The 27,286-nt window shown below is 46.9% G+C and overlaps 1 protein-coding gene across 5 annotated transcripts in view; it reads right to left on the minus strand.

The window, feature by feature from the left end:
• Positions 1 to 27,286, minus strand: part of RNF212 (ring finger protein 212) — a 476,056-nt gene that overhangs the window by 297,133 nt on the left and 151,637 nt on the right. For all 5 annotated transcript variants that reach the window (XM_063925682.1, XM_063925685.1, XM_063925683.1 and 2 more), the window contains exon 4: positions 1,234 to 1,308. In XM_063925682.1, the coding sequence (XP_063781752.1) occupies positions 1,234 to 1,308 (75 nt within the window). The remainder of the gene's footprint in view (positions 1 to 1,233; positions 1,309 to 27,286) is intronic.

Genomic DNA, 27,286 nt, shown 5'->3' on the forward strand with positions numbered 1-27,286 from the left:
ACTGGCGGGGGTAGGGCTGTGCCAGCGGCATCTTATGCCCCCTTTTAGCCAGTTTGAGGTATTTTTATTGCTGCCCAGGGCGCCCGTGCCCTGCACCCTGCAGTGCCTGTGTGTGTGGGCAGCAATGGCGCGCTGCGCTCCCGCCAGCCGCGCCGAACCTCAGCCGTCACTTACTTGATTGAAGATCATTCTTTTCATACTCACCTGTCTTCTGACTTCTGGCTTTGCAAGGGGGGTGACGGCGTGCTGTGGGAGTGAGCATCTAGACATGGCTAGCGTTCAGTACCCTTCAGGAGCTAATGGTGTCCTGTCAGCCAGAAGCAGAGCCATGAAACTCTTTAGGAAGTTGGTTCTGCTTCTGCCCCCTCAGTCCCACGAAGCAAAGAGTCTGATTCCAGCAGATCTCCCTGAAAATAAAAAACCTAACATAAGTATTTTCAGAGAAACTCAGTAGAGCTCCTCAGAGTCAAAAACTCATTTCTAAAACTGAGGTCTGGAGGAGGGGCATAGAGGGAGGAGCCAGTTCACACCCAATTAAAAGTCTTTAGAGTGCCCATGTCTCCTGCGGATCCCGTCTATACCCCATGGTCTTGATGTCGTCCCCAGCATCCTCTAGGACGTATGAGAAATTTACTTTATTGCTCCCAAACTGGGACTAAAAATTGCCCATGGTATTTAAAGCACACTAGCCCACCTACTGTGGGCTCCATAAACACTATCTGTGCTGTGGCAACCTCCCAAAATCAATTGTTAATGAACAGCTTCAGCACAGAGTAACAATCATTTTTCCATTGCTCCAAACTGGCGTGCAACACTAATTTTACATACATCTATGCAGGGCCTGTGTGCAGAGGCCCCTTCTCAGGTCCCACCTCCTCTGTGGCACCATCTTCTCAGTTATATTCGGGACATGGCACATGCGCACAAGAGAGCAAAGGCTGTGGCACAGTGCCAGATTCTTTGCTTCCACTGTGCGGGACCATCTTCCCAAATATGTCACTGGGAAGACGGCGCAGAGAAGTAGGAGTGACCCACTTGACAATACAATCTGGATGCAGGGTGTGCAGTGCGGGAACTTTGTACCCAGAGCACTGCACTTATTATCACCCTACACATATCAATACACCTATGCATCTAGGGTACATTTATTTCAGCAATCAGTGTGTTTCACATAACTAAAAACTGCATTCATTTAGAGAACTGACATTTCTGAATTTGCAGATGCCAACTTACAGCTGTGAACTCCTTTGAATATTTGTTGCACAGTGCACTAACATCCATAAAAAGCATTTTGATATCAGGATGCGTCTGCAAAAATGAAAAAAAAAAAAAAAAAAAGCTCAATGATGTAATTAGAATAGGCAACAATATACTCATCAAGACCACTTCTGTAAATGCCAAAACAAAAATCTACATCGCTTTTTACTTTAGTATATTATTAACATTTATTTATATACTATCAAAATACTCCACAACATTTACAGTTAGAAACAAACACATGCTGAGGGCCACCCACCACAGGGTGCCCAGCATGTGTGGGGCCGCCTCCCGATGCATACACGCATTGAAACTAAGGTTGACTCCAGGCGGCCAGCATTATTGACTAAGGTTGACTCCAGGCGGCCAGACATTATTTTTATAGGAGAGGCTGCTTGCAAAGCCAAGTAGCCACCCCAAAAAACAGTCCTGGCCTGGCCCCGTTGTCGCCCCGCAAACGCCAACGCTGTCAATCACTTTGCGGTTGCATGTATCGGGGATGCGACCGCAATGTGTATGCCTGCCCAGCATCTGTGTGGCCGATGCACATGCACAGTTGGCAGCAACCGGCAAACAGAGCTGCAGTCAACTATTGCGGCCGGGTCTGAATGACCCCCAAAAGGGTGATATTAACATTAACAGGGGCAGCCTCGGGCTTTAACGCATGAGGCTATTCAATTAGCCTCCCGACAGCCCTGTTAACTGTGTGTGTTATCAGGAGTTAACAGGTTTGCGGGACCCGATAACACCCGAGGAATTGGAGAGTTTTTTCACCCCCAGGAGATTAAGGCCCAAATGTATTAAGCCTTAAAAAGTGATAAAGTGGAGATGGATAAAGAGTATAAAGTACCAGCCAATCAGCTCCTAACTGCCATATAACAGGCTGTCTTTATCAATCTCCACTTTATCACTTTTTAATGGTTCATACATTTGGACTAATTATCTGAGGTAAAGGAAAGCAGGTAATTCAATTGCAGGTGATAACCCGTAATTCAATTGCAAGTAAAGTTAACACGAGGTAATTTTCCATGGCGTTTAACGACAATTTTTCCCCCCAGTTTTCTGTAAAATGCAAGGAAATTGGTTAATTGACAGAAAATAAGATTTTACTTACCGATAAATCTATTTCTCGGAGTCCGTAGTGGATGCTGGGGTTCCTGAAAGGACCATGGGGAATAGCGGCTCCGCAGGAGACAGGGCACAAAAAGTAAAGCTTTTTCAGATCAGGTGGTGTGCACTGGCTCCTCCCCCTATGACCCTCCTCCAGACTCCAGTTAGGTACTGTGCCCGGACGAGCGTACACAATAAGGGAGGATTTTGAATCCCGGGTAAGACTCATACCAGCCACACCAATCACACCGTACAACTTGTGATCTAAACCCAGTTAACAGTATGATAACAGCGGAGCCTCTGAAAGATGGCTTCCTTCAACAATAACCCGAATTAGTTAACAATAACTATGTACAATTTATGCAGATAATCCGCACTTGGGATGGGCGCCCAGCATCCACTACGGACTCCGAGAAATAGATTTATCGGTAAGTAAAATCTTATTTTCTCTATCGTCCTAGTGGATGCTGGGGTTCCTGAAAGGACCATGGGGATTATACCAAAGCTCCCAAACGGGCGGGAGAGTGCGGATGACTCTGCAGCACCGAATGAGAGAACTCCAGGTCCTCCTTAGCCAGAGTATCAAATTTGTAAAATTTTACAAACGTGTTCTCCCCTGACCACGTAGCTGCTCGGCAAAGTTGTAATGCCGAGACCCCTCGGGCAGCCGCCCAAGATGAGCCCACCTTCCTTGTGGAGTGGGCCTTTACAGATTTAGGCTGTGGCAGGCCTGCCACAGAATGTGCAAGTTGGATTGTGCTACAGATCCAACGAGCAATCGTCTGCTTAGACGCAGGAGCACCCATCTTGTTGGGTGCATACAATATAAACAACGAGTCAGATTTTCTGACTCCAGCTGTCCTTGCAATATATATTTTTAATGCTCTGACAACGTCCAGTAACTTGGAGTCCTCCAAGTCACTTGTAGCCGCAGGCACTACAATAGGCTGGTTCAGATGAAATGCTGACACCACCTTAGGGAGAAAATGCGGACGAGTCCGCAGTTCTGCCCTGTCCGAATGGAAAATCAGATATGGGCTTTTGTAAGATAAAGCTGCCAATTCTGATACTCTCCTGGCAGAAGCCAGGGCTAGAAGCATGGTCACTTTCCAAGTGAGATATTTCAAATCCACCTTATTTAGTGGTTCAAACCAATGAGATTTTAGAAAGTCCAAAACCACATTGAGATCCCACGGTGCCACTGGAGGCACCACAGGAGGCTGTATATGCAGCACTCCCTTAACAAAGGTCTGGACTTCAGGGACTGAAGCCAATTCTTTTTGAAAGAAAATCGACAGGGCCGAAATTTGAACCTTAATAGATCCCAATTTGAGACCCATAGACAATCCTGATTGCAGGAAATGTAGGAAACGACCCAGTTGAAATTCCTCCGTCGGAGCACTCCGATCTTCGCACCACGCAACATATTTTCGCCAAATTCGGTGATAATGTTGCACGGTTACTTCCTTCCTTGCTTTAATCAAAGTAGGAATGACTTCTTCCGGCATGCCTTTTTCCTTTAGGATCCGGCGTTCAACCGCCATGCCGTCAAACGCAGCCGCGGTAAGTCTTGAAACAGACAGGGACCCTGCTGAAGCAAGTCCCTCCTTAGAGGTAGAGGCCACGGATCTTCCGTGATCATCTCTTGAAGTTCCGGGTACCAAGTCCTTCTTGGCCAATCCGGAACCACTAGTATCGTTCTTACGCCTCTTTGCCGTATAATTCTCAATACTTTTGGTATGAGAGGCAGAGGAGGAAACACATACACCGACTGGTACACCCAAGGCGTTACCAGCGCGTCCACAGCTATTGCCTGCGGATCTCTTGACCTGGCGCAATACCTGTCCAGTTTTTTGTTGAGGCGAGACGCCATCATGTCCACCATTGGTCTTTCCCAACGGTTTACCAGCATGTGGAAGACTTCTGGATGAAGTCCCCACTCTCCCGGGTGAAGATCGTGTCTGCTGAGGAAGTCTGCTTCCCAGTTGTCCACTCCCGGGATGAACACTGCTGACAGTGCTATCACATGATTCTCTGCCCAGCGAAGAATCCTTGCAGCTTCTGCCATTGCACTCCTGCTTCTTGTGCCGCCCTGTCTGTTCACATGGGCGACTGCCGTGATGTTGTCCGACTGGATCAATACCGGTTTTCCCTGAAGCAGAGGTTCTGCCTGGCTTAGAGCATTGTATATTGCTCTTAGTTCCAGAATGTTTATGTGAAGAGACGTTTCCAGGCTCGTCCATACTCCCTGGAAGTTTCTTCCTTGTGTGACTGCTCCCCAGCCTCTCAGGCTGGCGTCCGTGGTCACCAGGATCCAATCCTGTATGCCGAATCTGCGGCCCTCCAATAGATGAGGACTCTGCAACCACCACAGAAGAGACACCCTTGTCCTTGGAGACAGGGTTATCCGTAGGTGCATCTGAAGATGCGACCCTGACCATTTGTCCAACAGATCCCTTTGGAAAATTCTTGCGTGGAATCTGCCGAATGGAATTACTTCGTAAGAAGCCACCATTTTTCCCAGGACTCTTGTGCATTGATGTACAGACACCTTTCCTGGTTTTAGGAGGTTCCTGACAAGGTCGGATAACTCCTTGGCTTTTTCCTCCGGGAGAAAAACCTTTTTCTGAACCGTGTCCAGAATCATCCCTAGGAACAGCAGACGAGTTGTCGGCATTAACTGGGATTTTGGAATATTCAGAATCCACCCGTGCTGTTTTAGCACTTCTTGAGACAGTGCTAATCCCATCTCTAGCTGTTCTCTGGACCTCGCCCTTATTAGGAGATCGTCCAAGTATGGGATAATTAATATGCCTTTTCTTCGAAGAAGAATCATCATCTCGGCCATTACCTTTGTAAAGATCCGAGGTGCCGTGGACAATCCGAACGGCAGCGTCTGAAACTGATAGTGACAGTTTTGTACAACGAACCTGAGGTACCCCTGGTGTGAGGGGTAAATTGGAACGTGGAGATACGCATCCTTGATGTCCAAGGATACCATAAAGTCCCCCTCTTCCAGGTTCGCTATCACTGCTCTGAGTGACTCCATCTTGAACTTGAACTTCTTTATGTACAGGTTCAAGGACTTCAGATTTAGAATAGGCCTTACCGAGCCATCCGGCTTCGGTACCACAAAAAGAGTGGAATAATACCCCTTCCCTTGTTGTAGAAGAGGTACCTTGACTATCACCTGCTGAGAGTACAGCTTGTGAATGGCTTCCAAAACCGTCTCCCTTTCGGAGGGGGACGTTGGTAAAGCAGACTTCAGGAAACGGCGAGGTGGATCTGTCTCTAATTCCAACCTGTACCCTTGAGATATTATCTGCAGGATCCAGGGATCTACCTGCGAGTGAGCCCACTGCGCGCTGTAATTTTTGAGACGACCGCCCACCGTCCCCGAGTCCGCTTGAGAAGCCCCAGCGTCATGCTGAGGCTTTTGTAGAAGCCGGGGAGGGCTTCTGTTCCTGGGAAGGAGCTGCGTGTTGCTGTCTCTTCCCTCGACCTCTGCCTCGTGGCAGATATGAATAGCCCTTTGCTCTCTTATTTTTAAAGGAACGAAAGGGCTGCGGTTGAAAAGTCGGTGCCTTTTTCTGTTGGGGAGTGACTTGAGGTAGAAAGGTGGATTTCCCGGCTGTAGCCGTGGCCACCAAATCTGATAGACCGACTCCAAATAACTCCTCCCCTTTATACGGCAAAACTTCCATATGCCGTTTTGAATCCGCATCGCCTGTCCACTGTCGCGTCCATAAAGCTCTTCTGGCCGAAATGGACATAGCACTTACCCGTGATGCCAGTGTGCAGATATCCCTCTGTGCATCACGCATATAAAGAAATGCATCCTTTATTTGTTCTAACGACAGTAAAATATTGTCCCTGTCCAGGGTATCAATATTTTCAATCAGGGACTCTGACCAAACTACCCCAGCACTGCCCATCCAGGCAGTCGCTACAGCTGGTCGTAGTATAACACCTGCATGTGGGTATATACTTTTTTGGATATTTTCCATCCTCCTATCTGATGGATCTTTAAGTGCGGCCGTCTCAGGAGAGGGTAACGCCACTTGTTTAGATAAGCGTGTTAGCGCCTTGTCCACCCTAGGAGGTGTTTCCCAGCGCTCCCTAACCTCTGGCGGGAAAGGGTATAATGCCAATAATTTCTTTGAAATTATCAGCTTTTTATCAGGGGCAACCCACGCTTCATTACACACGTCATTTAATTCTTCTGATTCAGGAAAAACTATAGGTAGTTTTTTCACACCCCACATAATACCCTGTTTAGTGGTACCTGTAGTATCAGCTAAATGTAACGCCTCCTTCATTGCCAAAATCATATAACGTGTGGCCCTACTGGAAAATACGGTTGAATCGTCACCGTCACCACTGGAGTCAGTGCCTGCGTCTGGGTCTGTGTCGACCGACTGAGGCAAAGGGCGTTTTACAGCCCCTGACGGTGTTTGAGTCGCCTGGACAGGCACTAATTGATTGTCCGGCCGCCTCATGTCGTCAAACGACTGCTTTAGCGTGTTGACACTATCCCGTAGTTCCATAAATAAAGGCATCCATTCTGGTGTCGACTCCCTAGGGGGTGACATCCTCATATTTGGCAATTGCTCCGCCTCCACACCAATATCGTCCTCATACATGTCGACACACACGTACCGACACACAGCAGACACACAGGGAATGCTCCTAACGAAGACAGGGCCCACTAGCCCTTTGGGGAGACAGAGGGAGAGTTTGCCAGCACACACCAAAAGCGCTATATATATATCAGGGATAGCCTTTAATAAGTGCTCCCTTATAGTTGCTTTGTTATATCAAAATATCGCCATAAATTTGCCCCCCCCTCTCTGTTTTACCCTGTTTCTGTAGTGCAGTGCAGGGGAGAGACTTGGGAGCCGTCCTGACCAGCGGAGCTGTGAGAGGAAATGGCGCCGTGTGCTGAGGAGATAGGCCCCGCCCCTTTTCTGGCGGGCTCGTCTCCCGCTATTTAGAAAAATCAGGCAGGGGTTAAATATCTCCATATAGCCTCTAGGGGCTATATGTGAGGTATTTTTAGCCTTTATAGGTATTCATTTGCCTCCCAGGGCGCCCCCCTCCCAGCGCCCTGCACCCTCAGTGACTGCCGTGTGAAGTGTGCTGAGAGGAAAATGGCGCACAGCTGCAGTGCTGTGCGCTACCTTTAGAAGACTGCAGGAGTCTTCAGCCGCCGATTCTGGACCTCTTCTGACTTCAGCATCTGCAAGGGGGCCGGCGGCGCGGCTCCGGTGACCATCCAGGCTGTACCTGTGATCGTCCCTCTGGAGCTTGATGTCCAGTAGCCAAGAAGCCAATCCATCCTGCACGCAGGTGAGTTGACTCCTTCTCCCCTCAGTCCCTCGCTGCAGTGATCCTGTTGCCAGCAGGAATCACTGTAAAATAAAAAACCTAGCTAAACTTTTTCTAAGCAGCTCTTTAGGAGAGCCACCTAGATTGCACCCTTCTCGGCCGGGCACAAAAATCTAACTGGAGTCTGGAGGAGGGTCATAGGGGGAGGAGCCAGTGCACACCACCTGATCTGAAAAAGCTTTACTTTTTGTGCCCTGTCTCCTGCGGAGCCGCTATTCCCCATGGTCCTTTCAGGAACCCCAGCATCCACTAGGACGATAGAGAAATATGGATGAATGGGACAGGTGTTTTTAAGAATGCATGAAGGTGTTAGAGGTGTTTTTAAAGATTATTTAACAGTGGCTTAAAATTACACAAATATATACTTACAAGATTTTTATGTACCCCTAATTTAAGTAGAGCATTTATTTTGCAGAAAAAGGCTTGCTTTCTATCTTGTGATCTCAAGATCTAGTTTAACTCCTGCTAGAATTAATTTACACCTAAAGGGCCCTACTCACTGGCCGACCCGCCGCAGAGCTGCCCGACGGCGGATACGGCCGACGAGCGACCCGGCGGCGGGGGGGCAGTGACGGGGGGAGTGAAGTTTCTTCACTTCCCCCGTCACGCGGCTGCATTGAAGTGCAGGCAAATATGGACGAGATCGTCCATATTGGCCTGCATGCACAGCCGACGGGAGACCAGCGATGAACGAGCGCGGGGACGCGCATCGTTCATCGCTGGAGTCTCCACACTGAAAGATATGAACGAGTTCTCGTTCATTTATGAACGAGATCGTTCATATCTTTCAAAAAATCGGCCAGTGTGTAGGGCCTATATAAGGCAATCAAGAAACAAGGCCCAAAGCCATTAATTGTGCAGTATAAGGACTATAATAGCACTTCTTAAAAATAGCTTAAACATATTAAAATCACTTCTTGTATGCATATAACTAAATGTCAATTGCAACAGATGGTATCAGCAAGTCCACAAAACCCCTCAACGGGGTGTGACTTCCTGGTGGCTATGATTGTTATATTTACCGTTCAGCCAACTTTACCGTTCAATAGGTACAAGACTCTCCCTCCCTCCAACCCAACACACACCAGCTTCACACACTTCAGTCTGGTAATTATGAAAAACCTAGGTATGAGTTGTATGCATCTTGCTGTGTACCTGCTCCTATGTCATACTTGCCTATCTGACCCTCTCCATGAGGGTGAAAATGCTCTGTTCCTGGACTTTCCTGGTAATGTATGATTGCCATGACCTGTGGTGAAACACCTTTCTTATCAATTAACTAGCTCACCACAGGTGATGGCAATCAAACATTACCAGGAAAGTCCAGGAACAGAGCATTTTCTCCCTCATGGAGAGGGCCAGTTAGGCAAGTATGAGTTGTATGCATCTTGCTGTGTACCTGCTCCTATGTCATACTTGCCTATCTTACCCTCTCCATGAGGGTGAAAATGCTCTGTTCCTGGACTTTCCTGGTAATGTATGATTGCCATCACCTGTGGTGAAACACCTTTCTTATCAATTAACTAGCTCATCACAGGTGATGGCAATCATACATTACCAGGAAAGTCCAGGAACAGAGCATTTTCTCCCTCATGGAGAGGGTCAGGTAGGCAAGTATGCCCTATGTCACAGGTTCTCAAACTCTGTCCTCATGACCCCACACAGTGCATGTTTTGCAGGTCTCCACAGAGAATCACAAGTGACATAATTAGCTCCACATGTGGACCTTTTAAAATGGGTCAGTGAGTAATTAATACACCTGTGCACTTGCTGGGTTACCTGCAAAACATGCACTGTGTGGGGTCCTGAGGACCAAGTTTGAGAACCCCTGCCGTATGTGTATGCTTGGCTTGTTTCCAATAATCTTCATCAGTGCATACTTGCACCTACCATATGTTAGGTGCAAATAATATGCCTGGAAACTGGTGATTTTTCGCTAACATCCAACTCTGTATAGTCCACAAGAATGTTCCATTACATTCCAGATACCCTTCTGTCATATAGATGCAACTGAAATGTGACTGTGCATCTCCTGTACTTGTGTGCTAAGTTTTGGGGCATGTGCAGAGTGAACATGCACAAATCTCTGTGCAAACGTATGTAGGGTCAACATTTCATCACCCACACTTTTTCAGATGCTTTCTGAAAAACCATCTCTTACTAAAACCTGCCCCATCCGTGCTCTATGCCAGTGTTTCCCAACCTCGGTCCTCAAGGCACACTAACAGTCCTGGTTTTAGTGATATTCAGGCTTGAACACAGGTGACTTAATTAGTACCTCAGTTATTTTGATTTAACCATCTGTGCTGAAGCCTGGCTATCACTAAAACCTGCACTGTTGGTGAGCCTTGAGGACCGCGGTTGGGAATGCCTGCTCTATGCTTACTAGTAGGCTTACCATACTACATACTTGCCTACCTGACCCTCTCCATGAGGGAGAAAATGCTCTGTTTCTGGAGTTTCCTGGTAATGTATGATTGCCATCACCTGTGGTGAAACACCTTTCTTATCAATAAACTAGCTTACCACAGGTGATGGCAATCATACATTACCAGGAAAGTCCAGGAACAGAGCATTTTCTCCCTCATGGAGAGGGTCAGGTAGGCAAGTATGCCATACTATCCCTTTAAACCAGGACACTGATGAATTGCACAGGTTCTGTGACTGGTTAAAACCAGGTGAAATACAGGCTTGAAGTCAGCCAGCCACAGAACCTGTGTAATTAGTCAGTGTCCCGGTTTAAAGGAATAGTATGGTAAGCCTACCTATTATATCCTTGCTAGCATCCAAATCCTCTCTCTGAACCACACTCACAACTCTTGACTCAGCGCCACCCAGCGGTGTTTTTAGAGAGGAGGGCACCCGTGTGCAGACTCCGTATGTGGGCCCCCTCCTCTCCTGTAGCCGTCACCGCCGCTGCTAGCGCTCTCAGCGCTGAGACTCTGGCACAGTGCCAGACTCTACAGCTCATGCGCAGGACTCAGAAAAATGGCCACCGCGCCATTTACCCGTAGTCCTACGCATGCACTGTAGACTCTGGCACTGTACCAGAGTCTCTAGCGCTCAGTGCGCTAGCAGCGGCGGTAACGGCTACGGGAGAGGAGGGGGTGCACACACAGTCGCCGATGGACGCCGGAAAGGTAAGTATAGAAGAAATGGGTGCAGTGCGTGCGGTGTGGGCCCCCACTGCACCCATTATAGATACGCAAGTGGCGCCACCATTTTCCACTGGATTATAAAATCTCTCATAACACAGTGTCCCCCCCCCACCATTTATTTTCACATCTGCATTTATTTTGTCTACCGTGTATGACCCTATTTCATCTATGACCTGTTTTCCCCGTGTGCTGTCTTACAAAACAATAGTTCTTAATGATTGTTGCATGTGCTTGAATGTCCAGTGTTAAATATTTACATACTGTATACTTTTGTACAGTTCTATCTTTTATACAAAAAGTGTGGCAATTAAAAAACAAGACTGTACTTGTAAAAAATAAACCATACTGCGTGAGTTAAAAGGGGGTGGGGGAACATTGACCTTGGACTATGCAAGTTTCACCACTCTCACACAGATAGTTTGCTGTCACACAGCGTTTGAAGAAGTTGTGTTTTTCCTGTGCATGGTAAAAATGCTGGTGTTCAAAAGTACAGCAACGTGTAAACTTAAAATTTTTAATCCGGTAGTGCGGATGTCGAAGATGATGAACATCGCAGAAGGTCTTGCACAGCAAAAACAAATGAAATTGTGGAAAAAATTGAGGAAAATAGGATTTTAATTACCTATCGGTAAATCCTTTTCTCGTAGTCTGTAGAGGATGCTGGGGTCCACACTGGTACCATGGGGTATAGACAGGAGCCATGGGCACTTTAAGCCTTTGACAGTGAGGGCTGGCTCCTCCCTCTATGCCCCTCATACCAGACTCAGTCTAGAAACTGTGCCCGAGGACACGGACAACTTTGAGAGAAGGAATTTACACAGATAGTGGTGAGATTCACACCAGCTCACATACTGTACAAGGCAAACCAAGCTAACCAGCTTGCAAACTCAGCAACGGCTGAACAACATTACTTAACCAAGAACAAAGCAGTACTGAATGAACCATAGCAGGATAACGAAGCACTGGGCGGGCGCCCAGCATCCTCTACGGACTACGAGAAAAGGATTTACTGGTAGGTAATTAAAATCCAATTAAAGTCCTGCAGAACTGATTGACCAAACTTTAGGTCCTCAGGGGCCAAAGTATCAAACTTGTAGAACTTAGCAAACATGTTCGACCCTGACCAAGTAGCCGCTCGGCAAAGTTGCAAAGCCGAGACCCCCCGGGTAGCCGCCCAGGAAGAACCCACCTTACGAGTAGAGTGGGCCTTAACTGATCTTGGACACGGCAAACCTGCCGTAGAATACCATACCTCCCAACTGTCCCGATTTTCGCGGGACGGTCCCGTTTTTTGGGGACTGTCCCGCTGTCCCACACGCGGGCCGCAGTGTCCCGCGGTGGGGGGGGGGGGGGACAGTTGGGAGGCTCCGTCTCTCGCTGCCCTGCTTAGCAGAGCAGCGGTGAACAGACGCTATGCGCATGCGCACAGCGTCTATTCAGTGCAGACAGAGGGAGAGGGGGCATGCCAGCAGCTCACAGAGCGCTGGGCATGCCCCCTCAGTGACAAAAACGGGGCGTGGCTCGCGATCGCGGGTCCTCCGCGAAGCCACCCCCCCTTTTCCATAGGTCATGCCCCCTTTCGGGAGCGCGCGCGGCTTCGCCGCGCATGTGTCCCTCTTGCCGACGGGACAAAGTTGGGAGGTATGGAATACGCATGCTGGATAGTGAACCTGATCCAGCGAGAAATCGTCTGCTTAGAAGCAGGAGACCCAAGTTTCTTGGGATCATACAGTTCAAACAGAGAGTCTGATTTTCTGTGACTAGCAGTCCTCGCCACATAGATCTTCAGAGCCCTTACAACATCCAAGGACTGTCAAGGTCAAAAATATTACACACACACACGTATAAATTCCAAACAGAGTGGCATCTGTGCGTGCACATTGCCGCCGTGCATATGCATACACGCATGCTATGTACCCAGGCCTTGCGTATTAATGCAAGAGTATATACGGTAGCAAACGCATTCGCACAGAAAAGCCACAAAGACATATTTAATACTTTATTCATATAGTGCACAATTTACACAGTCTCCATACACATTGTCAGCAACTTACATACACTTAAAAGGTAAAACAACAGAGCTATTCAGCTTTACATGGTGTGAGGGGATGGAGCAGTATTAAGTCTTAGTGTTTGGTATCCAGATGTACAGTATTTTGTGATCTACATTCTGGTGGCTATTTCCAGTTTATCGCATGTTTCTGCATATAGATATATGCAGAATTGTAATATTCGCAAACTGCTGTAATACTGTACCCATGATATTCGTCGGGAACCCAGTGGCGAAAATCTGCAAGTACACCTGGACCAAGCATCGCCCCTTCATTCAAACCAACCTATGACCCCTCATGTACTGTAAATGATTTGCCCTCTGACCTATGAAAGAAGAGCTTACAGTTCCCATTGTACTGGATTTGGATACATTGTATAAAAGAGAGGCCTCCTGACCAGTCTCAGTCTCTTTTCTCTGAAGGTCATCTTGCCAAGACTGACTGAGTTCTGGATCCAGGAGCGCTCGCGATTTAAATGTATGTATTATTGGTTGTAGCTCTTCTCTGTATATTGTTGTATTTTTTACATATATATAGTTAAGTAAATACTGTTGATTGCGTTGGACCACAACATAACATTTAACTACTAGTGTTGCATTCCATTCTTGTTTAGGGTAAAGTGTATTCAGCCACACATGGCGCTATATTGTGCGCATAACGTGTCGGCGTGTATACGCAACTTATATACACATTATAGCAGTTATATGCATATGATTAGTGGCCGCAGCGGCTCGAACCACAGTGTTAAAGAATTGCTTTTCCTTGTAATTTAAACAAGCTTAACAGTTGGGGGGTCTTCCGGGTCACCTCTCACTCGCGGACTTGCAGGACCTTACAGACTTTGGTCTAACAACAAAGAGTGGAGGATGCGTCTAAAGTAAAACAATTTTGTTTTGTGCTTAAACTACCTAATGTTGTTAAACCACGTCTGTCCTGTATAGTTTCAGAGGTGCTGGTGCGAACTGAGGGACATCAACAAAAATCAATTTTTTCTTTGGGTCTGTTTGCGCACAAATACGCACAAGCGTTCAGATATTTTGCGTATATTCTCATACATTGTTGTCATAGGTTGTAGTAGTCATTATAGATCTGTACAAAATCGGTTGCCTCTTTCCCAAGTGTTTAAAATTGATAAAGTGTTTAAAGTGTTATTGTTAACGAAAAGTCACAAAATATTTGCATATCATAAGGGAAGCTCTATTCCTACCTAAAAGTTTACGTAGCACAAAGCGGAAGTTGTCCGGCAGGGGACTTCCGGTGCTCGACAGGAACGTGGAAGCATGTATCTAACTGTTTTTAGACAGATTATTCAAAAATCTTATTATAAGTGTACTACCTCTGGGGCAAGTTACCAATTAAAGGAAGTGATTTTTTTTTCTGTACAGAAAATCTAAAAGTGTGTGTTGTTGAAAAGTAAGTGTGAATGGATTGAACCCCGAAAAGCGGGATCCCGTCGGTGAGGCACTGAGTAAGCAGAGGCTTGGTGGCGTGGAGGTTAGTGACCTCACATATTTATTGGTATTGAGGCACGTAGTGTGTGTTTTTAAAGGTAAAACGTGCGGAGGAGCGTGATTTTTTTTGTGTGTGTTACACTCTGGCTGTGGTAGTGAATTAGACTCCCGTGATCGTAGGGCGTATAGATAACAAGTATCTATAAGCCGTGCAATTGGACCGCACGTGTGTGTATGTGATACGCGGCGCAACGTGATACCATTTGCGTAATTTCACGCAATTGCGGCATTATACACGCTGTGTTAGCATACGCAGACGTGATTTGTGTAAAGAGAAGGAAATTTCGTCGACTCTCTCAGGAAATATTCCTGGTGGAACTCCATAGGAAGGATTGGGGACGTTTCCCAAGCAGAATTCCTGTGTAAAGAAACAAAAAATTGAAGGCTTTTAACCTCCACTGAAAAAGGTGAGATATTAATTTATTGCTGTTAATACTTCATACTTCCAGTGCTGAGGGGTCTGGTAGGGTCCTCACTGGGTACGTGGGGCAACCACTACAGGAGTGGACTGTGGTACTGTCCAGAGGAGATGGAGCGGGTGAAAAGCGCTCAGAGGACTTTTCACCATCGTCTTGCATTGGCCACTTAGTGCTTGTGTTTTAAAAGTCCACAATGGGAGCTAAGTGTGCATGTGAGAGGCGTTCAGGAGCCAGGGTTCAGGCTGAGGAGCAGAGACCGAAAGGGTCCGCTCGGTATATTATGTCTAGTAAATATGGTCTGTACACAGAGGCTTTTGGTGATGAATGGGTACGTATGACTGTTGAAGATATGGCATCATTTCCTAGGGTTGGTAGTTTTGAGCCAGAGGTGCTACAAAATGTTAGAGATAGCATATGTCTGATCAAATCCAAGAAACGGAGGTTTAGACATAACGACTGTTTAAACATATGGCAACAGGAAGGAGAAACGCAAAAAGAACTTGCTTGCACAGCAAGGTCAAAAGCAGACAGGAATGTGAATGCGAGTGCACCACCACCGCCATATGTCGATGGAGAGAAGCCTGCTACAACCAATAACATACCAGGAAATGATAAAAATGCATTTGTAACATGCACTAACCCTAACCCTTGCAAATAGTACCCTGTCCTAAGTTCTTTCAAGGATCATAGTTCAGAGGAGGATGACGAGCCTAGCCTGATCTCAGCCCTCTCTCAGGCAGCCACCATGCGGAAAACCCAGGGGGGCACAGCCCAACCGATAAGAGCAGTGGCTGTGTCTTCCACTGGAGGGACGGGTGAGATCATAGCCACTGGTAAGTATGGGACTGTTCATTATGCAGAGACAGTTGCCCCCCACAGTGAGTCAAATAGGAATGGAGTGGTTGGGTTACACTCTGTCCGGGTAATAACAGTTCCCAATGGGAGAACTGATACCCAGGGAGTAACCCCCATCAGGATTATTGCAATGTATTGCCCGTGGAGCAGATCGGAGCTGCGGTCAATCATTTCAGAATTCCCCGATCCCAGGAGAGATTTAGCCGAGTGCCAGAAGTTTATTAAAGACCTGGGCAATGCCCATGAACCCACAAAGATTGGCGGACAGTGTTAAGAGCGTGCCTACCCCCTAATATTGACACCCAAAAATGTATAACTGATTGTAAGATAGAGGCAGACAGTCCTCTGACTGATGAATACAATCAGGAGAACGTGAAACAAATCAATATACAACTAGGATTGTATTTCCCCACAGTTGTAAAATGGAATAAAATTTTCACTATCAAACAGAAAGAAAGTGTACTGGCATCTGAATATTTTCATGGAGCCTTACAAGATATGGCTAAATACACTGGGATAAGGGATATAAAGAATTATGTAAACCACAGGGAGGTGGCTGTCTCTGTGCTAATGGACGGACTCAAAGAGGCATTGAAAGTCAGGGTACAGACTTCTTTGCCTAATTGGAGAGGGGTCACTGTAGATGCTCTGAGAGAGTCTGCTATTGAGCATGACAAGAATATCTTCAAACATAAAGAACAGCAGGGGGAAAGGTTGATGACAGGGAGTATAAAGGCCCTGGAAGGCCAAACTACACCACAACCTATCCCCCAGGTATTTGAAGAACCAAGAAGGAGAGTAAACAGGTGTTACACGTGCAGGAGGGAGGGACATTTCTCCAGGGACTATACACAGAAGAGACAACAAGCCCCTAGACATGAGCCACGTACACAAAACTACTCAACACATAGACGGGATCAAGGGACATATAGGAAGGATTTCGAGCCACATAGGGGGGAGACACATAGATATCCCCCAAGGAGGGATGGGCATACCTCCAACCCATCACAGTTACTTTCCTCACATATGGTAGCTGCCAATGCCTTCCGAGGAAAGCAACTATACAGGCAATAGGAATGGGGTCACACCTGTATTCTGCAGTCAATGAAGTTGACCAATGACCTCAGAGATGAACCTGAGGTCATGTCAATGTAGCTGGTACAAGACAACCTTTCCTTGTAGATACAGGAGCAGTCAGATCTGTATTAACCTCTTCAACAGGAATAACGACCACAAGCAAAACTATTTTGACAATGGGAGTAACAGGAAAAGTGCAGCAGTATCCTTTGACTAGACCTGCAGAGGTTACGATAGGGCCCTTGCATACCAAACATTCTTTCTTGCTGGCTGCATCAGCTCCGACTAATCTACTTGGCAGAGACTTGTTATGTAAGATGCGGTGCGTTATAATAAGATTTTAAACCTACCAGTAAATCTATTTCTCCTAGTCCGTAGAGGATGCTGGGGACTCCGTAAGGACCATGGGGTATAGACGGGCTCCGCAGGAGATAGGGCACCTAAAAAGAACTTTGACTATGGGTGTGCACTGGCTCCTCCCTCTATGCCCCTCCTCCAGACTGTGCCCAGAGGATATGGACAATACAAGGCAGGATTTAGCAATCCAAGGGCAAGATTCATACCAGCCCACACCAATCATACCATGTAACCTGGATCATACATAACCCATAAACCATATGAACAACAACAGTAACGGTCCAAAACCGATTTCAACTGTAACATAACCCTTATGTAAGCAACAACTATATACAAGTCTTGCAGAGTTTCCGCACTGGGACGGGCGCCCAGCATCCTCTACGGACTAGGAGAAATAGATTTACCGGTAAGTTTAAAATCTTATTTTCTCTTACGTCCTAGAGGATGCTGGGGACTCCGTAAGGACCATGGGGTTTATACCAAAGCATCCAATCGGGCGGGAGAATGCGTATGACTCTGCAGCACCGACTGAGCAAACGCTAGGTCCTCATCAGCCAGGGTATCAAACTTGTAGAATTTAGCAAAAGTGTTTGACCCCGACCAAGTCGCCGCTCGGCAAAGTTGTAATGCCGAGACGCCTCGGGCAGCCGCCCAAGAAGAGCCCACCTTCCTAGTGGAATGGGCTTTAACCGAATTTGGTACCGGCAATCCAGCCGTAGAGTGAGCCTGCTGAATCGTATTACAGATCCAGCGAGCAATAGTCTGCTTCGAAGCAGGTGCGCCAATCTTATTGGCCGCATACAGGACAAACAGGGCCTCTGTTTTCCTAATTCTAGCCGTCCTGGCTACATAAATCTTTAAGGCCCTGACTACGTCCAGGGATCTGGAATCCTCCAGGTCACTTGTAGCCACAGGCACCACAATAGGTTGATTCACATGGAATGAAGAAACCACCTTAGGCAAAAATTGCGGACGTGTCCTCAATTCAGCTCTATCCACATGAAAAATCAAGTAAGGGCTTTTGTGTGACAAAGCCGCCAATTCTGATACTCGCCTTGCCGATGCCAAGGCCAACAACATGACCACCTTCCAAGTAAGAAATTTCAACTCAACCTTGTTAAGCGGTTCAAACCAGTGTGATTTTAGAAACTGCAACACCACGTTGAGATCCCACGGTGCCACTGGAGGCACAAAAGGAGGCTGGATGTATAGCACTCCCTTTACAAACGTCTGGACTTCTGGAAGAGAAGCCAATTCCTTCTAAAAGAAAATCGAGAGGGCCGAAATCTGAACCTTAACAGAGCCTAATTTCAGGCCCATATCCACTCCTGTCTGTAGGAAGTGGAGAAAACGACCCAGATGAAAATCTTCCGTAGGTGCATTCTTGGTCTCACACCAAGACACATACTTTTACCAGATACGGTGATAATGCTTAAACGTCACCTCCTTCCTAGCCTTTATTAAAGTAGGGATGACCTCTTCCGGAATCCCCTTTTTCGCTAGGATTCGGCGTTCAACCGCCATGCCGTCAAACGTAACCGCGGTAAGTCCTGAAAAACACAGGGCCCCTGTTGCAACAGGTCTTCCCTCTGAGGAAGAGGCCAGGGATCTCATGTGAGCATCTCTTGTAGATCTGAGTACCAGGCCCTTCGAGGCCAGTCTGGGACAACGAGTATCGTCTGTACTCTTCTTTGCCTTATGATCCTCAACACTTTTCTGATGAGAGGAAGAGGAGGAAACACGTAGACCGATTTGAACACCCACGGTGTTATCAGAGCGTCTACTGCCACTGCCTGAGGGTCCCGAGACCTGGCACAATACCTCCGAAGCTTTTTGTTGAGGCGTGACGCCATCATGTCTATTTGAGGAGTTCCTCAAAGACGTGTTATGTCTGCAAAGACTTCTTGATGAAGTCCCCACTCTCCTGGATGGAGATCGTGTCTGCTGAGGAAGTCTGCTTCCCAGTTGTCCACTCCCGGAATGAAGACAGCCGACAGAGCGCTTACATGATTTTCCGCCCAGCGAAGAATCCTTGTGGCTTCCGCCATCGCGACTCTGCTTCTTGTCCCGCCTTGGCGGTTCACATGAGCCACTGCTGTGACATTGTCTGATTGAATCAGAACCGGTAGGTTTCGAAGAAGACTCTCCGCTTGTCGAAGGCCGTTGTAAATGGCCCTGAGTTCCAACACATTGATGTGTAGATAGGACTCCTGGTCTGACCAAAGACCCTGAAAGTTTTTTCCCTGTGTGACCGCTCCCCATCCTCGGAGGCTCGTGTCCGTGGTAACCTGGATCCAGTCCTGAATCCCGAACCGGCGACCCTCCAGCAGGTGAGCACTTTGCAACCACCACAGGAGAGACACTCTGGCCCCTGGGGACAGAGTTATTTTCCGATGTAAGTGCAGATGGGAACCGGACCACTTGTCCAGAAGGTCCCATTGAAAAGTCCTTGCATGGAACCTTCCGAAGGGAATGGCCTCGTAGGCCGCCACCATTTTTCCCAGAACTCGAGTGCATTGGTGAACTGACACCCTTTTAGGTTTTAGCAGGTCTCTGACCATGTTCTGGATGTCCTGGGCTTTCTCTATTGGGAGGAAGACCTTCATTTGTTCCGTATCCAGTATCATACCTAGGAACGGTAGTTGAGTTGTCGGAATCAACTGTGACTTCGGTAGATTTAGAATCCAACCATGTTGCTGGAGCACTCTCAGAGAGAGTGCCACACTGCTCAGCAATTTCTCCCTTGATCTCGCTTTTATCAGGAGATCGTCCAAGTATGGGATAATTGTGACTCCATGCTTGCGCAGGACCCCCATCATTTCCGCCATTATCTTGGTGAAAATCCTCGGGGCCGTGGAAAGTCCAAACGGCAACGTCTGAAATTGGTAATGACAATCCTGTACAGCGAATCTCAGGTATTCCTGATGGGCATATATGGGGACATGAAGGTACGCATCCTTTATGTCCAGAGACACCATAAACTCCCCTTCCTCCATGTTGGCTAATATCGCTCTGAGTGATTCCATTTTGAATTTGAATCTTTTTATGTACAGGTTTAGGGATTTCAGATTCAAAATAGGTCTGACCGAACCGTCCGGTTTCGGGACCACAAATAGGGTTGAGTAGTAACCTCTTCCCTGCTGGTGCAGGGGAACCTTGATTATCACTTGCTGTATGCACAGCGTTTGAATTGCAGCTAACACTACATCCCTTTCCGATGTGGAAGCTGGTAGGGCCGATTTGAAAAATCGGCGCGGGGGCACCTCGTCGAATTCCAGTTTGTACCCCTGGGAAACTATTTCCAATACCCAGGGATTCAGGTCTGATCTGACCCAGGCTTGACTGAAAAGTCGAAGACGTGCCCCCACCGGTGCGGACTCCCTCAGGGGAGCCCCAGCGTCATGCTGTGGGTTTTGGAGCAGCCGGGGAGGACTTTTGTTTCTGGGCACCTGCCGAAGCAGGTGCTCTTTTGCCTCTGCCCTTACCTCTGACGAGGAAAGAGGATCCCCGACGTCTTTTGGACTTGTGCGACCGAAAGGACTGCATCTGATAAGGTGTTACTTTCTTTTGCTGTTGGGGAATATATGGTAAAAAATTTGATTTACCTGCTGTAGCTGTGGAAACCAGGTCCGTCAGCCCATCCCCAAACAATACATCACCCTTATTGGGTAGTACTTCCATATGTTTTTTGGAATCCGCATCACCCGTCCATTGGCGAGTCCATAAGGATCTTCTCGCTGAGATAGACATGGCACTGGCCCTAGAAGCCAGCAATCCAATGTCCCTTTGAGCATCCCTCATAAATAAGACTGCGTCTTTTATATGGGCTAGAGTTAAGAATATAGTATCCTTATCCATATTATCAAATTGATCTGTCAGCTCATCTGTCCAAGCTGCAATTGCGCTACACACCCATGCCGACGCAATTGTCGGTCTTAGCACAGCCCCCGTATGAGAATAAATACACTTTAAGGTAGTTTCTTGCCTGCGATCTGCAGGGTCCTTAAGGGCCGCTGTGTCAGGAGACGGTAGCGCCACTTTCTTGGACAAGTGCGTCAGGGCCTTGTCCACAGTGGGGGGTGATTCCCAAATCTCCCTGTCCTGCTTAGGGAAGGGGTATGCCATATAAATTATTTTGGGGATCTGCGGTCTCTTTTCCGGAGTCTCCCAAGCTTTTCCAAAGAAATCATTTAATTCATGAGATGTGGGAAAATTAATAATCCTTAAACATGTGTACCCTTGTGTCGGGGACCGAGGGTTCATCCTCAATATACAAAAAAATACCGGCAGCGCTAATGATGAAGTAATTGGAATGAAACAATATTATATAATATGACAATTTATTTTGATAAAAACCAATAAAACTACTAAAATTAGCAATTGCTCTCCTCACAATTATATAAGATGGATTACACACATCACATTCAGTTAATAATTCTGTATATATTGGGATCACTTGGTGTCTTTTCCTTTAAAATATGCCCAGATAAGTCCACTAATTCCATAGAGGTTTGGTTAAATTAGCACAGTTCGGTTGTTTGGATATTTACCGGGTCACCACTTTAGAGGTGGAAAGGCTTCCATACATGAGAGTCCATGACCAAGGAGCTCTTTACAATTTCATCCTCAATATGCAACACATCCCTTATTGCCACAATCATACACTGAATGGTTTTAGTCCCCCTAGGGTGCAATTTTACTTCGTCATAGTCGACACTGGAATCAGAATCCGTGTCGGTAGTAGTGTCTTGTGTTAAGGGACGCTTTTGAGACCTCGACGGGCCCTGTGAGTCGGTCCAATCCGAGGATTGACCCCCTGATGTCCCCCCTAATTCAGCCTTATCAAGCCTTTTATGTAAAGATGCCACACCTGCATTCATGCCACATGTCCATCCAATCCGGAGTCGGCACAGCCGACGGGGACACACCACTCATTTGCTCCACTGCCTCCTTGGAGAAGCCTTCCGCCTCAGACATGTCGACACACACGTACCGACACCCCACACACACAGGGATTAACCTATAAGGGGACAAAACCCCAACCAGGCCCTTAGAAGAGACAGAGAGAGAGAGTATGCCAGCACACACCAGCGCTTAAAACACTGGTATATACCAGATAGCGCTTTTTATATATATATAGCCTTAATTCCCACTCACTACGTTCCAACGTGCCCCCCTCCTCTTTTTTCCAGCCTGTGAAGGTTCAGCAGGGGAGAGATCAGGGAGCCAGCTTTTCCTCATGCAGTTTTTGTGGAGAAAATGGCGCTGGTTAGTGCTGAGGATCAAGCCCGACGGTGGGCTTCAGTCCCAGTAAACTTATATAAAAAATGGCGGGGGATTTGTGGATTTACTGTGCCACAGCCTAATCCTGCTTATATTGCCACAAAATGAGGAATATTGCTGCCCAGGGCGCCCCCCCCCCCCCTGCGCCCTGCACCCTTCAGTGCCTGCTTGTGTGTGAGTACTGGGAGCAATGGCGCGCAGCTTACCGCTGCGCGCTTACCTCATGAAGATCTGATGTCTTCTGCCGCCTGATGTCTTCTTGCCTTCTATCTTCGGCATCTGTAAGGACGGCGGCGCGGCTCCGGGACGAACCCCAGGTGAGACCTGTGTTCCAACTCCCTCTGAAGCTAATGGTGTCCAGTAGCCTTAGAAACAGTGCCCAACTTGACAAGCCAGCTCTGTTTCTCTCTCCTCAGTCCCACAATGCAGGGAGCCTGTTGCCAACAGGACTCCCTGAAAATAAAAAACCTAACAAAATTCTTTAATACAGAAAACTCTGCAAAGCTCTCTGCATTGTACCCTTTCTCCTCTGGGCACAAGATCTAAAGTCTGGAGAAGGGGCATAGAGGGAGGAGCCAGTGCACACCCATAGTCAAAGTTCTTTTTAGGTGCCCTATCTCCTGCGGAGCCCGTCTATACCCCATGGTCCTTACGGAGTCCCCAGCATCCTCTAGGACGTAAGAGAAATATTGTACCCCTGAAGGTGTGTTTTTAGATATCCCTGAAAACCATGCACAGGAAGAACAAGATATGTTAGACACACCTGAAAGGCTAATGTTGCACTCTACCATTCTAGACACATGTCCATCGCAGGTAGAGAAATTATCTTGCAAATACCAGGTTCCCTGTGGACTAAAGATGGACAGGACACTGGATTGATGGCAAATATAGCCCCAGTGCAACAAAAAGATGGCAGGATAGCTCCAAAAATCTCCCCAGTACCCTCTGAAGCCAGAGGTGTAATTAGGAGTATACCCTGTCATAGAATGGCTGTTACAGCAGGGCATCCTAGTCAGGACGTCCAGCACAGCCAATAATCCCATCTTCCCTGTGAAAAAGAGTGGGGGAAGGGGTTACAGGCTAGTGAAGGATTTAAGGGGGATAAACAAAATAGTCAACAGTCAATTCCCTGTAATGCCCAATCCAGCTGTCATTCTCATGCAGATCCCCTCTACCTCTACTTATTTAACTGTAATTAACTGTAATTGACCTCTTCTCGGCTTTCTTTTCTGTCCCTATTTACCCTGACAGCCAGTACCTCTTTGCTTTATCTTACAGGGGAGTACAGTATACCTGGACCCGTCTCCCCCAAGGTTTCATTGACAGCCCAAGTATTTTCTACCAGGCCCTACATGACTGTTTGCAATCCTTTCAGCCTGAGAATGGGTCGGTGCTGATACAATATGTTGATGACTTGTTGTTATGCTCTGATTCATTTGAGTCGTCCCTGGCAGATACTAAACAGCTTGTTTCACATCTCACAGACAGGACACAAGGTTTCTAAGGATAAATTACAGTTGTGCCGGACAAGGGTTAAATACTTGGGACACTGCTTGACGCAAGGACTAAGACATCTGACCACTAACAGGATACAGGCCATCCGTGACATGACTCTGCCGCAGACTCAGCAACAAATTTGCACATTCCTAGGAATGTCTAGATATTGGGCCTAATTCTGAGTTGATCGCAGCAGCAAATTTGTTAGCAGTTGGGCAAAACCATGTGCACTGCAGGGGGACAGATATAACATGTGCAGAGAGAGTTAGATTTGGGTGGGGTGTATTCAAACTGAAATCTAAATTGCAGTGTAAAAATAAAGCAGCCAGTATTTACCATGCACAGAAACAAAATAACCCATCCAAATCTAACTCTCTCTGCAAATGTTATATCTGCCACACCTGCAGTGCACATGGTTTTGCCCAATTGCTAAAAAAACTTGTTGCTGCGATCAACTCAGAATTATCCCCATTGTCGGAATTGGATTCCGGGTTTCTCTATTTTGGCACTACCACTGCAAGAAATGGTCTCTTCAAGTAAACCAGAATGGGTTTCTCATACTGAGGAGTCTGAACTAGCGTTTGAGAGACTGAAAGAGTGCTTCACAAAAGCACCAGCATTGGGGATGCCAGATTATGAGAAACCTTTTGAATTATATGGTACCGAAAGTGCTGGGTGCGCGGCTGGGGTCCTAACACAAAAACATGGTTATGCCAGCAGACCGTTAGCCTACTACAGTGCACAGTTGGACACTGTAGCACGGTCTCTCCCCACTTGCCTACGAAGTGTTGCAGCGATAGCTTTGTTGGTAAGAGTGAAGACGTAGTGCTAGGGCATGACCTGACAATCCATACACCTCATGCAGTGTCAGCCTTGCTAAACTCCGCCCAAACCAGACATGTCTCATCCACTCGGTTTACTAAATGGGAACGGTCACTGATGGCCCCTGTAAACATCACCATAAAAAGGTGTAACACACTAAATCCTGCAACTTATTTGCCAAGTGTGCCTTGTCATGCACAAAGGGCGGAGGATGAGAATGATGGTGAAGGAGGATTTAGTACAGACACTGATACATATGACTGTATGGAATACTTGAACCAGACTTTCACTCCAAGACCTGACATCAGTGACAACCCACTAGAAGACGTAGACCTTACCTTTTACACGGACAGTAGTTGTCAGACAGACGGATTCAGTAGACCTGTGCACTGGATACGCAGTTGTAGATGATGAAGGTATTAGAAGCTGAACCCCTTGGTCCAAGTCGCTGAGCTGGTAGCACTGACCAGAGCATGTGAGTTGGCAAAGGGTAAGTCAGCTAATATATACACAGACTCTATACATGCTTTTGGAGTAGTGCATGATTTCGGGGCCCTGTGGCACCTCAGAAATTTTATGACGGCAGCTGGCACACTTGTGGCGCATGCGTCACACATCAAAAGACTGCTGACGGTCATACAGGAACCTGACAGAATGGCTGTTATTAAGTGTAAAGCACACACTTACAACCAAGACCCAATTTCACTTGGTAACAGCCGGGCGGACGAAGCTGCTAAACGGGCAGCAAGAACCACTACACAAGCTAACATCACACAACTGATGACATTCAATACAGTAAATACACAACAGTTAATTGAAATGCAAGATTTGTGTTCTCTACAGGAGAAAGCGGTCTGGAAGGCGAAGGGATATGGTCAGGAGTCCTCAGGACTCTGGAGAGATGGACAAGATAAGCCAGTGGCCCCCAGGGCGTATCTCCGAAGCCTAGCTGAAGCGGCACATAGTCTGACTCATCTGGGCAAGGAAGGTATGTGCAAATTGGTAAGAGCTTACTGGAGTGCACCAGGCTTCTCTTCTCAGGCAAGCAAGAAAGCAATGACATGTCTTACTTGCTTGAGTAGGAACACTGGAAAGACAATACCAACAGAGCCATCCCATATCCCTCCTACAGATGGACCTTTCCAGGTAATACAAATCGATTTTATACATCTACCACCCTGTAGTATTTTGAAGCATGTATTGGTGTGCATTGATGTTTTCTCAAACTGGGTAGAGGTATTCCCTGCTGCTACAAATACTGCTGTGTTTACCGCAAAGAAAACTGTGCAGGAATTTGTGTGTAGATATGGTATTCCAAAAATTATCGAGAGTGATAGAGGTACTCATTTTACAGGTGAAGTCTTTCAGGTTATGTGCAAACTTATGGGTATTAATAGCAAACTTCATACTCCCTACCGATCACAGGCCAGTGCGAAGGTGGAGAGAATGAACAGAACTATTAAAAACAAGCTGAGCAAAGTGATGGCTGAAACTGGACTATTGTGGCCGGAGGCACTGCCACTAGTGTTGTACAGCATCAGAACCACTCCCAGGTCACCACTTAACCTATCACCCATTGAAATTCTTTTTGGACGACAGCCCCACATAATCATAGATCCCCAGGACGATCTGAAATGCAATAATGAGATAACGGTACAATATTTGGTTAGGATGAGCCAGCAATTGAGAAATCAGCAAAGGAATTTGAAATTGTCGATTTCTGACCTAACAAACAGTAACTGTCATGAAATTGAACCTGGGCACTATGTGATGATTCGAAATTTTCTACACTCAGGTTGCCTAATAGACAGGTGGAAAGGACCGCATCAAGTTATGTTGACCAGCACGACATCACTGAAGGTTGCCGAAAGAGAGACTTGGGTCCACTCATCCCACTGCAAGAAGGTCGCTAACACGGAGAAAATTTGTGAGAAAGGTGAAGAAAGCCTGATATCACTGGAGAATATATCCCGGGAAAGCTGAAAGACAGAACTGTCAAACGGTACCCGAGCGTGATGAGAAACAAGACCAAGGACTGTCATCTTATTTTTTCTTTCCTCCAACACCCCCCCCCCCTTTTTTTTTCCTGCCGAAATGGATTTGCATCGAGAATCTGTGTTATCCCTATTCCGGATTTTTCTTGTGACTCTTGATCAGGACAATTTGTATTTGCGAGGGCCCCCTAGAAGTTGAGCAAGGATCTGGAATGGGTTCTGATGAAGGAGATGAATTTGTAGGATCCCAGGATCAGTCCATCACTTTGGTCAAAGCTGGTATAAGTAAGAGATCTGGTAGTCACGGAGTTCGGAGACAATGTGAGGGGTTATTGTCTGATGAATACTGCATATGTAAGTACTGCGACCCCATAATTGAAGATGAGTGCATCCAGAGATGTCAGTCAAATAATATCGATATTGACGGACATCCTTTGGAGTGACTATCACTCATTAGTGGGTACAATCTTAAACCCAACAGTGTGCTCACAAGTACCTCAAGCACAG

The sequence above is a fragment of the Pseudophryne corroboree genome, chromosome 6 (assembly GCF_028390025.1).
Source record: "Pseudophryne corroboree isolate aPseCor3 chromosome 6, aPseCor3.hap2, whole genome shotgun sequence".
Taxonomy (NCBI): Eukaryota; Metazoa; Chordata; class Amphibia; order Anura; family Myobatrachidae; genus Pseudophryne; species Pseudophryne corroboree.